Source organism: Vitis vinifera, chromosome 1 (assembly GCF_030704535.1).
Source record: "Vitis vinifera cultivar Pinot Noir 40024 chromosome 1, ASM3070453v1".
NCBI classification, from domain to species: Eukaryota; Viridiplantae; Streptophyta; class Magnoliopsida; order Vitales; family Vitaceae; genus Vitis; species Vitis vinifera.
The window spans coordinates 27071233-27084340 of NC_081805.1; the positions used below are offsets into that span (position 1 = coordinate 27071233).

Consider the following 13108-nt stretch of genomic DNA (forward strand, 5'->3'; position numbering starts at 1 on the left):
TAAACTTCTTCCCCAGATACCATTTTTGTGGTATGTGATGGCAGTGAAGACTTATTATTATGCAAATGCATGTATAGGATGATCACTTAGGAGCAAAACCAGGCAAAGAAACTTGGATTATCGATTTATTGTACATAATCAGCTGGAAAAAGAAAAAGAAAAAACCAAGGAGATGATCAAGAACCTCCTAAAGTGTTCTTGGAGCAGTGGGAAACTACAATGGGGGCTTCAACTTGCATGTTCAGACAGTTAAACTCCAGAGCTAATACAGGCTTAGATAACATCACGGAAACGCAGAGGTTTTCTCCATTTTCAATGGTTTCTACAGCTGTGGAGTCCATGGAACTGAAAATCTGGTGTCTGGGAGATCCTTCTTTCTCATTTTCCTTCTCATTTTTTGGCCCAGGAGAGGGACTTGATACTCTGGCTGGCTTCACTGCTCTCACCCTGTACGAGAATTCATTCAAAAAACATATCGATACCTTGTTCAAAATAAAATGCATTTTTTTTCCAGATATGAGCTCAGTCCTTCAAAATTTCCTTTCTTGCTCTCAAACCCATCCCATGTGTGCTTTCAAATTTTCTCAGTGGGAGTTCTGAGAATTCAACAATTTTGAAGATTGAATAACAACAAATGAAAATTTTGGCAAAAGAAAAGAAAAAAATATAAAAATCACCTGCATTCGATTTGGCAGGAGTATTTGAGAAGGTTCGGATTATACACCGTATGGCCACTGCATTTTACAATATAGAATTTAATCCAGCAGCTACGGAGCTGGAGCTCAAACATGAATTATTTTAGAAATCTACCTAAAGCTTGGAAGCGACATTTTGATAGCTGGCCCCATCCACTTCTCGGGTTTCAGCAAAGGCACTGCCATCAACAAACTCGTAACCAGAAAAGAAATAGAAAATCCCATCAGAAATATGAAGCTTATATACAACATTTTTCTGAATAACAATGGAAAAGAAAGTGATATTCCTTCCTTGCTATGTCCTAAAGCATGTAAATTACTATTAATCAATATTGAAAACCCGAGACCACTAGTTAACTAAAGTTTTAATACAATGTTGGACTACCAGCATGAACAATTGAGAAAACTGAAAAACTGAGACAGCAGCCTGTAGAAGAAAACAGCCAATTTTTTTTACTATATTACCATCGATATTCCATGGAATCGGTTTAAACAACTCACCAGCAGTGTTAAGGTTAACACTACAGGCATCTGCAGCAGTATGACCCTCAATTTCTGTCACTTGAACATCCATACAATCCTTTGGACTATTGAAAGTATTACCGATGCCGATCATGTTAAGAAAGCCATTGGTCTTACTCCTTTGTTGCCTTGGAATTGCAGTAATTCTCTGGTTCATGCGGAAAAAGAATACTAAGAGCAACATACAAATGTTCATTTTTGAAGTTTGCTTTTGGTATGATGTATATAAACGGCTCAAACCCACCTTGGGAAGTCATTTCATGGCACAACAGAATCAATTTGTTTACCTAGTGGAGATACGATGATCCCAGTCAATATGATTGAATGGAACCCTCCCAAAAAGAGTTTTCCATTTGAAAAATCATATTCACACAGTTAAAAAACAGCATGGGATATGACATTAGGCCAAATGCTTGGAGTTTCAAAATTTAAACTTCACATAAACAAAAATGAAGTATCGAGTTCAAGGCCTACCTTTGAAAACCTCGCAACCTGACTTGGAAGCCCTACAGCCTGCAAGCAAGATCATGATTTCATGAAAAACTAGTCGAAATAAAACTTGAAATTTTAGAATTTTCACTGGCAATTCTGCAACTCCCTGCCTTCCGTCCATGAACACAAGCTTCATCACTGTTCACAAGCACTCTAGCAGCCCATCTGTGGACAAAAGGAACCAACAACTTTAGCCATTATTCAATCATTACAAGAAAGAAAATAGAACCTTGAAAATATTGCCTAATGGCCATCCAATCGTGGCAATTCAAGTCAAATCAGCATTGCATGAATGAGTAAAATGTGGACTTTGTATAGAACCTCAATTAGAATTTTGTTTTGAAATATACTTGAAAAAGATTCAGATTTGCCTGACTTATTTGGAACAGGATTCTTGACTGACAGAGTTAAAGACAAGATGCTCCATGTAGTCTTGAAAAAAGTAGTCATGGTTGGGTCTTAGATATGCGACTGACCAACAACCCTATCCTCTTACTTAAGGATGATTCCTTCTGGCAAATAATTTAAGAAGCATTAACAAAAGATTCGTGCCACAAGGTTGATTTGCCCAATATAAGTCCCAAAAGTTGAATGAACTAGTCCTAAGTGGTGGGTGTCCACCTTGGCTGGTTTTTTGGCTAGACTGCATCAAACCCATTTGAAATTGAGCTCAGAATTAGTTCCCAGATCAGGCCTTGTCCGAGTCATGCCTCACTTTCAAGGCCCTTTTACTGGCCTAGCAACAAGTGTCTAAACCTAAAAAAGGGAAAACTATTCACTATTCATTTGAGTAGAACCAGAAGGAAAACATACGCGCAAGATGTTGGTGGGTTCCACACTATCCCTGCAATCACCACGAGCTGGTAAACGAAAGCAAGATGCGGTATCACATTAGTTACCAGATTGAATTAACTTAAAAAACATTCTGTACTTTTATCCCTTTTACTACGAATAAACACGAGAAGACTCAGAGAAAAGAATCTAAACCCGAAATACACAACCTCATCAAAAACTCCAGCTGGGCTGTCCTCATAACTGGCAAGAAAAAAGCCACCAAGAGTGTATCTGCAGGGTGAAAACAGATTCAGCTTATTTGCCAAAAAAATAAAGTTCTTATACCCTGAAATCACCTACACTCCACTGTCAGTTAAAATAATGATAGTAGTAGGAAACATGAATACCCAAAAGCTTCAACTAATCTGAACTCTTTTGGGATGAAAGCTCTAGCGGTTTCTGCTTTCACAAGGTGGAGCTGGTACAAGGCACTGAAGACAAGAACCAGGTTACTCAAAAAAAGCACTTTTTCAAGTTTGGAGAAGAATGCTTATGTGATTATAAAGCAATAAAACCAGGAGCTTTAAAGCACTTGCCGGCCTTTGAATATCCATGGAGGTTTGCCATAACCCGAGGAAGATTTTTCCTCGGCTTCCACCGGCTTCAAATAGGGCTGAAGAAATTAAATTATGAAACAATGCCTTAGAAACAAAATTCGTATTCTGAGAACTGCTTAGGAAAAGATTAACAGCACTGTTCATTCAATTAGAAGGGAAAATCTACATCGAAAGCTATCTCAACTGAAATGGGAGATTAATACTAACAAAATATTTGCTGGATCCAGAGTTAGGTGTTCTTGATCATTAGATAATACACTTTGGATGAATGCAAAATCCGACTTTAGGGGCTTTAAGGAGATCCAAATCTTGGGTGAAAAAAAAAAAAACAAAAAGAAAGAAAAAATCTCCTGGACTTCGATAAATTGGAACCCTCCATGTGCCCTTTTGCAGGCAATAGCTTCTGGGTAATCTTCAATAGTCTTCCTTTGTGAAAAATTAATAATAATTTTCCTCCAGAGTTAACAATCAAATACCCAAATTCCAGGAAAACTAAAAAATCTTATAACATTGCCAAAAACAAGAACAAAAACCCTAGGATTCTGATAAATTAGAGTTCTCCATGTGGCCTTTCACAGGCAGTGACTTCTGGGGTAATACAGTACTTTTTTTTTATTAAAAAATAATAATAAATATAAAAATATTATAATTTGTCTCCATAATTAACAATCGAATAGGAGAATTCCAGAAAAACCAAAGAATTTAACAACATTGCCAAAAGAAGAACAGAAATAACTAGGTTCTGAGAAATTAAAACTCTTCATTTACCCTTTTGCAGGTAGAAATCTCCGAAACCAATAAATTCCCTCAGCAGTTAACAATCAAACAGAAGAATTCCAGGAAATTGAAAGAATTCAGTAACATTGTAAAAGACACCATGGATTCAGCAAACACCAGAGCTTCTTTTATATGTCATAACACAAAAGAAAAACATAAAAATAAAATAAAAAATACACAAACATGAGACCCAACAAAAACCCAGTTCTGTACTTGAGTAACCTTAGAAGTCGAGCAGAAAATGAGTGGGAAAGGGAGAGAAAATCACCATTGACGGATTTGAGGAAGCTTCCTAGTGAAATTCCAAGAGAAACCCAGAAGAGAGGAGTGACAATCTTAGAAACCCAGAAGAGATTCGAGTGTCAAAATGGTAAGAAGTGGTAAAAAAAAGGGAGGAGAGAAGAACTGAGAGTGGAAGGTGGTGAGCTCAGACGTCAGCACCATTTTTTGTGGATAAACTATGAGCTTTATCTATACCATGGGCCTTGGCTTGGCGCCAACCGAATCTACTACAAGATAGAACCTCCCCGGGCTCCCTCCCCATCAATCATTCACAATATACAATGTCTCCCAATCAGATATTGAAAAAATAAATTAATTAAAAGAAAATTTTTTGATTCTTTCTTTCGTTTTCCATTCGCAGATCCATAAGCTTCGGTTCCCCAGTTTGAATCACACGAACCGTTGAAAAAAAATATATGCAACATAGTGAAAAACCTATATATATAAAAGAACCCAAAGGGCTTTTCAGACCGAAAATTACCGTCTAATAATAATAAGAAAGAGCATTACACTCTACGACCCATCCCAACAATCCCTCCTTCGAGGTTCCATGATTTGAACCCATTCATGGCTTAAATCTGATACCAATTTTTGAATCGGACTATTAACTATTTCATTTAGACTTATTTTAAAAGTCATCATTTGAATGACTCATTGCTTAAAAATAATTTTGTTGTATCTCAACATTTACAATAATTAATAATTTTATAACTTGCATTGAACCTAAATTTTTTCTCAAAATTTGAGTTTTGATAAATACTAATTTGATATTTTAATTTTTTTAAAAGAAAGTAAATAATTATGTAAATTTTTTTATTAAATTTAAATCAATTTTGTAATTTTTTTTTGCCCTTTGGCTCCAACTTTGCCAAATGCCACCAAATGCCAATTAAGGGCTAGTTTACAATCTTGTAATATTTTTATAAATATTTTAAACACAAGATTAATATTAATACTAAAGAAAAAGAAAATGCTATAGTACCCAATGGCTACCATATTTATGATTTGGGCTATTCAATTTTATGCCCTTTTATAGTTCTTTATTTCTTATATGTTTATGTTAAATAAACTAAAGAAACTGACTTCCTCATTATTTTTGTAATAATTTTGGAAACCGATATTGCCTATTTAAAACATTAAAAATAGTAAGGGGAAAAAAAAGAAATATAATTTTTTTTATTTGATTACTAAAATATTAAAAATTTTAAAATAGGAATAAAGAAAAAGAAAATGCTATAGTACCCAATGGCTACCATATTTATGATTTGGGCTATTCAATTTTATGCCCTTTTATAGTTCTTTATTTCTTATATGTTTATGTTAAATAAACTAAAGAAACTGACTTCCTCATTATTTTTGTAATAATTTTGGAAACCCAAAGCAGGGATATTGCCTATTTAAAACATTAAAAATAGTAAGAGGAAAAAAAGAATTATTAATTTTTTATAATTGATTACTAAAATATTAAAAATTTAGAAAAAATAGGAATAAAGAACCCTTATCAGAAGAAATAAAAAAATAATTAAAGAAAGCATGGTTTGTGGTTATTGGACCAATGTGCAAGTTTCCCAATCAAGCATAAGATAGTTGATTAATTAATTAATTAAGGAAGCTTCCCATGAGGTTCCTACTTCCTACCAATGGCGATATGGCGTTGAAAGGGCAAAAAAAACACACACTCTCTCACCTTTTGCCCTTTTTTTCCACTTCAATGATGAGAGAAAAAATCTAAATCTAACAAATCTCCAGATTCAAGGCTTGAATTGAGATGGAGAAAACGTGTCGAGCCACAAAGTTCTAAACTTTTGGAGTGAACGGTGTCTGCATGTGCGTACTTTTGAAGATTGCTACCACTAAGTGGGAACCATAAATATAAAATAATGAATAGAAAATGGTATTTATATGCTCCAACTTTAAGCTTTGGAGGTAGTAGGGAGGCTGAGATTAGGCAAAGTGTCAAGTCATGACTAGGGATCGCAACCACATGGGCTCGCGATAGGTCACCCATTCGGACCCATCTTGGAATATTTAAGCTTAGGGTTAATGTATGATATTTAAGGCTAAGGTTAATTTCAATTTCACTCAACTTTAAAGAGATGAGTCAATCAAGATATGACTAAGGATTGCAATGGGAAGACAACGACGTGGAATTAGGATAGGTCACTAGGTCACTGAAGATACAATAATCACTCCACCTATGAATAAGGTATTTCACTAAAGATGATTTCCAAAATCAACTTTCTTTTCTATCTGATGTTGAAAAGAAATTTTTAATGATATTTGACAGCTTGCAGCAAAAAGTTGAAATGACAGAAAAAATCATCTATGATAATTTTATATGATGGAAATACCTGATCTTTCATAAAACAACACGTACCTAACTTAAAATTGGAAACATTTAAAAAAAATCACTACAAAAAAGTTAGTCAATTATGAAAAATGTCTGCACTAAGTAACACAAGATGAGTGAAAAAATGTTTGCACGAAATAACACAAGATGAGTAAGGTCAAGAAACTATAAAGAATCCTTCAAACTCCTTCAAAGGAGATTTCCCCCCTCAACAAAGAAATAAAAATATAGTTATTTATGAAGAATTTTAGCATCTTCAATCACCTCATCTAGATCCATAAGAATAAGGTTATATATATTAATTTTACTCACCTCACTTAAAGTTTATGTTAAATATATCTACTCTATTAATTTGAAATTTCCATTAAAAACTTCTTTTACTTTGAACCACATAAAAAATGAATAAAATTAACCAATAAGAAGTGTGAGAGAGAGATTTTTTTTTATTTTTTTTTTATGAAATTTCAAATTAATAAGAGTTAAATGTATTTAGCTTCATTCTTAGAGAGATGAGTAAAATTAACCTTTAAACTTTTTTTCATTCTTATTCTAAAAAAACAAGGCAATGTGAAACGGGTATGAGAATTTCTCTTTAAATTTATTTCATTCTCATTCTCAAAAAATAAAGTAAAGTGGGATGATTTATTTCATTCTCTTTGAAATATTTTTTTATTTTATATGTATTAAAAATGAAAAATTAAAAAAAATGTAATTAAATAATTTTTTTATTTAATTTTATATATATAGACACGTATTCTAAATTATTTTTTTTCTTTTAATTATATAATTATATATATAAAATTTAAACCCTATTCAAATCCTAATGAAAAAGTTTGGTAAGAGAAAAGGTTTTTTGAAAGTTGTTGGTACAATGAGTTTGGTAAATTATAATAGTATTCGGAAAATGAAATGTTTTAGAAGGACTTTTAATTCCTTTGACAGAGAATAAAAAAAGGTTCTCTTTATTTCTCAAAACAAAAATCACGTTTAAAAGGTGGGGTGATGAATTGGGTGTTGGTAAGTGGAAGGTTTTCTTGTCTTTTTGTTTCGAATCATACTTGTATACTTCCTGGACTTTGTGTAGCTTTTTTGGCTCTTTTATCTATTGCTTTTTTTGCCTACAAGAAAAATGGAAAGTGCAATGGAGCACTTTGAATAGAGATTTATGAAGAACCTTTATAACTAGAAGTTCTCTCTAAATACCCATGAATAATAAACGGAAGAGCTAGCAACTCTTAATGATTTAACATTTACCAAACTTCAAATATTACTTTTAACATTTAAGAAACTTCCTCAAAAAGACTTTAATGAAAAGGATTTGGTTTGATCTTCGAAAGTTTACACGAAATTGATTAAATAAATAAAAAATAGTGAAAAAAATATATTTGATTTTGGATTTGTTTATTTATTATTTTATTTTACCTTAAATCCAAACCGTTGCAATTGTACATCATCTTAAATTTAACTCAAGTTAAATAGTTACAATTATAATGACTCAGATTCAATTATATAGATATCATTCGTTTTAAGTCAAAATAAGTCATCACGACTTTAAAATGCATCTTCTTTGATACCAATGATGTCAAAGGCAGATAACACCGATGGTGAAGATGACACACATTCAGCCTTAGGTGTTTGTGTCCTACATCAATTACTAGCTAGGTTTAATGCTTTAGAGATTCAGATTTTTGCATGGTCCACTCATACATTTGGCCATCTCTGACAACTTCATCAGCATATGAAAAAAGGTTTCAATGTTATTTTATATGGATCAGCTCTACTCACTTAAGGAATTAGTTTATTTACATCTTCCTTAGTTGTTATTCTATATGGATCAGTTCTACTCACTTAAGGAATCCATTTATTAACATGTTTAGTTTTTTTTTAATTGTATGGATATATTTTGGATAATTTGTTTTGTTTCATGCTAAGTTTATTATTCTTATAGCACTTTACTCATTAGTGGGATCTAGTTTTGGGTACTTTTCTATTTCATATACATAAGAACATGTTCCTTTATGGATATTTTGATCATTTAGTTATTATGTGTACCTGCATACATCCCCTTTGCCCCTTTTTGGGACAAAAAAAAAGGGAGATACCTTGTTGAGTTTTTGAATTTGAATTTGAAATTTGGATTTTGTTAATTTTTCTTGATTATACATGTTTACGAGATGCTTGTCTAATTTAGATTTGGATATACATGTGAGACTTTTTTTTGGACTTGGATATATACATTGATACGAGATATTTGCATATATTGTGTATATTTAGTTGCTTCGAATAGGTATTGTTAATTGTTTATAAGTTTTATAGGTAAGATTTATAGTATTTAGGTTGTAAGGTTGAGTGGGTGAATGGGTGGCCCTCTATCATAGTGAGTGGGATTTGCTTGACCGTACTCATTCATATTGTAAATGGTTTTGTATTCATAATTGTCAAAAGAGGAGATCGTGGAGTTTAGTTAGATTGATAATTTCAGACTCTATCTCTTAATTCAAATTTTCTCAATCCTTCCTCAAACTACTTATCTAATCAAAATTAAAATATTGAAAATACTTAGAGGCCAAAGCATATAATTGATCGATTTTTCAATTTGTTAAAAGTACCTATTCACCCCTACTTCTACCTGTAATCCATAATTAAAATTCATCAACAAATGAAAAGTGGGGAAAAAGAAAGTGTAGCTAATATAATATATAAATTTAATTGGTTAAAAAAGGATAAAATAATACTCATATTTGTGAACTTAAGTCATTTCATATTTTTGTTTGAAGAACAATCCATTTTTCATATAAATGTCATTGATTATTTCAAGTATTTACGTATATGTTTTAAAAGAAATTGTTATTTTTATTAAAAATAAAAATAAAAATAAGAGCATTTTTTTTTTATCAAAATAAGGTTAAAAAAAGATAAAAATATTATATTTCCAAAATTGGGTTTTACTTTTTTTTAATAAAACAACCTTAATATATAACCAACTTTTGCACTCAATCATACATAATATACCATGTCTCCCAATCAAATATCTCTGTGTAAAATAATAAAAATAATTTAATTTTTATTCTTTCTTCTATTGTTTAGTTGTAGATTCATATGTTATGCCTCCCAGCAAGGGTCTTAGGAGCTATTTGAAAAATGAAAAGAAAAATACAATAGAATGAAAAAACCTATTTATAAAAGAAAGATCCTTCCAATGCTATAGAAAAAAAGAAATACTATTTAAATACAAAAATACCAACCATTTTAATAAAATCTTTTATAGAATATTTCCCTCCCAAAAGAATCGATTTATTTGTATCTATTTATTATTTTATGTACAATTATTATTCAGTTATTTACTCATTATTTATTTATTTATTTATTTATTTATTTTAATAATTTTATTGATAAAATTATGTAGAGCATGCATTACCTTTGAACTTGGGTTCTACCATATGGGGTAGAACACTCAATTTTCAAAATCGAAGAATCTTGCCGTCGACAAGTGTGAATCCACAATTATATTAAATTATCGAATTAATTCAAAAGTTCAACTTATTTCATATGCCATATAGAGCTTTAAATTTCAAGTTTTGATGTTTATGATCAAATTTAGACCGATAAACAAAGGTATAAAGAAATGATACTTAGATACATTTTAATATAAAAAAAAAAAAGAAAAAAAGGAAAATAAGAGCTATTTTGATCATATAATCACTTTTGGGTCTGGTACTAAAAAATTATTTTTCAGTCACATAGGAAAATCCTACGATACCATGGTTTAGAGCAAAAAGAAATTAATGTGTAAAAAACCTAATCAAAATAATCCCCTCTCAAAGACTACCCATCCCCTTGTACTAGATGGTAATCTGAATTAAGACAAAATATTATACACAAAAATATACATCAGCATCCTTGGCCATCCCTATTAGGATGAATATTTTACCAAAGAGTGAAAAGCTCAATACAAAAAGGTCGGATCAATTTTAGAGCTTATTTGACGATAATTTTAGGAAACGTTTCTAGTCTTTCTAGCATTGGAAAATAACTTTTTTGATAAAAATTATGAAGTATTAGAAATATTAGAAACACTTTTTAAAATCACTACCAAACGGGCTCTTAATCTATGAGTGATTCACCAATAGTCATTGCAAGAACATTTCCCAGATTTGAAGTGATGGAATCTGGTGGAATCTCTAACCACAATCTGGCGTCCTGTCACCATGGACACCTGCTTTCCAAACTCATGGCAATCTCTGCAAGCCCGGAGGTTCTTGAAAACTAGAATGGGGGCATTGTCTTCTGTAGATATTAGCCCAAATGCAATAGCCAGTTTCTCACTGTGGTCAAGAAGCTGCTCCTTCCGCGCAGACAGACTGCAAGAAACGTCATCTTCCTCATTCAGGAGCCGAACCGGGCTGTCAATAACAGAACATTTGAATTCCTCTAGCTTTGAGTAGATGGCTTCTGTTTGTGGATGGTGCCTGTCACCAACTACAAACCGGTGTACTTGACCTTTTACTGAGATCCAGCTGCAGCTGACCTCCTTCTTCAACTCTCTTTCAGCCATCAGTTTCCGAACATGGCCTGCTTCTTCCCATTTTCCAAAGGCAGAATACAAGTTGAACAGGAGAATGTAGCCAGCGGTGTCTCCTGGGTCCAACCGAAAAAGGTTTTCTGCTGCAATCTTTCCAAGCTTGAGGTCGCAATGAGCCCAACACCCACCCAGTAAGCTCTTCCAGCTCATGGCGTCGGGTTCAAATGGCATCCTGTTTATCAATTCAAGTGCCTCCTGGAGCAGCCCAGCACGAGAGTATGTATCAATCATACAATCATAGTGATCAATCGTTGGCTTCACACCATAGTCCCTGCTCATTGAGCCGAGGTACTGCTTGGCCTCTGCAACTAAACCCGAATGGCTACAAGCAGTTAAAACTGCTATGAAGGTAACTGCATTTGGCCTAACACCATAACTCTGCATCCTCCTGAAAAACCCTAGAGCTTCTGCAGCATTGCCATGATAGGCATAACCTGAAATTATAGCAGTCCAAGCCACAGCATCAGGCTCATCTATCGATTCAAAGGCCCGACGAGCATAGTCTAGTCTCCCACATTTTGAATACATAGTAACCATTGCACTCTCTCCATATAGGTATGAAACAAGACCTCTTTTTATTGCATCCCCATGAGCTTGGCTGCCCATGTTCAAGTTTGCTTGTGCCGCACAGGCTTGAAAAACACTGGTGTATATGAAAGAATTTAAAACCACGCCTTCACTCCTCAAAGACGTAAAGATCTTAATACAATCCTCCAACCTACCAGATTGGGAAAAACCCGAAATTAGAGCACTCCATGAAACATCATTTGGTTCAGATATCCTCCCAAATGATCGATATGCAGATTCTATATCTCCACATTTGACATAGAAGTCCACAAGAGGAGTCCCCACTGAAACTTCTGATTCGGCCCCAAGTTTAACAATGTGACTATGAATCTGCCTCCCCATATCCCAATCCTCCAGCCCGCAACACACCTTGAGAACAATAGAGAATACAAACTCATCCAATTCCACGCCTTCCATTGCCATCCTAGCAAACAGTTCCAAAGCAACCTCCAGCTTCTTGGCTTGAGTGTAACCCACCATCAACCCAGTCCAAGTCACAGCATTCTGTGCATCCATCCCATCAAAAACAAGCTTGGCCCCCTCTAACCACCCACATCTCACATACATGTTGCATATGGCTGTTTCCACTGTAATATTGGCATTCAACTGAGCTCTAATCACATGGGAATGTATCTGTTTACCAAGCTCTAGAAATGAAGGACCCAAGCAAGACTGCAAGAGGCTCATATAGACAGCAGAGTTCGGTCTAATTCCCGATGCCTGCATATCAGAAAACAACCTAATAGCTTTCTCCAATTCTCCATTCTTGGCATAAGCAGATATGACTATAACCCAAGACACCAAGTTTTTCATAAGCATTTCATCGAACACTTTCTGTACATCTATGCAACTCCCACAATCACAGTACATTCTCAGAAGACAATTCTCAATAGACCCAGATGGGTTCTTCACTGTTCTTCGCAGCCGATCGTGAATTAATCTTCCATCAGCCAAGGATCTCAACTTCCCACATGCTTCAAATAGGCATTGATACGAGTGTGGAGTGACAGAAACATCAGCATCGTCCATTTCTTTGAGAAAATCATGGGCTTCCTTGAGCTTCCCTTGTTTGGAAAGTGAAACCAAATGTAAATTCTCGAGCTTCCCTTGTTGGATTTTCTCGGTTTTGATCGTAGAAGAACTGCGTTTCAGCGATACCCATGAAGGAATTTGAGCGAAGTTCGCGGAGCTTGAAGTTGAAGTCTGATTGCGAGTTGATAATGGTGGAGGGTTTGGAGGCGGTAGTGGAAGACCTGCCATTGATTCACAACTATTCAATTGTTTCTACTTCGATTCCATCGATCGAATTCCATTTGAAATAATTCTAATGAATTGTTTTTGTTAAACGCATCAATTTTCAATTCCAAATCGATTCAATTTTGTAGCTCCGAAATTTCAAAGGTATCGAAGAAGCGATTGAAGCATCCGAGCAGTCACCATCGAAACGATG

The 13108-nt window shown here is 33.9% G+C and overlaps 1 protein-coding gene across 1 annotated transcript; it reads right to left on the reverse strand.

Annotated features, from left to right (window-relative positions):
* Nucleotides 1–86: 86 nt before the first annotated feature.
* Nucleotides 87–13108, reverse strand: LOC100260840 (pentatricopeptide repeat-containing protein At5g13270, chloroplastic). Its single transcript, XM_059735897.1, has 10 exons — nt 11261–13108; nt 2891–2974; nt 2711–2774; nt 2523–2569; nt 1820–1874; nt 1692–1730; nt 1197–1365; nt 811–874; nt 678–734; nt 87–447 (listed from the first exon to the last, which is right to left on the reverse strand). Exons 1-10 carry the CDS (start codon nt 12916–12918, stop codon nt 177–179), a joined length of 2508 nt encoding a protein of 835 aa, XP_059591880.1. The 5' UTR covers nt 12919–13108; the 3' UTR covers nt 87–176.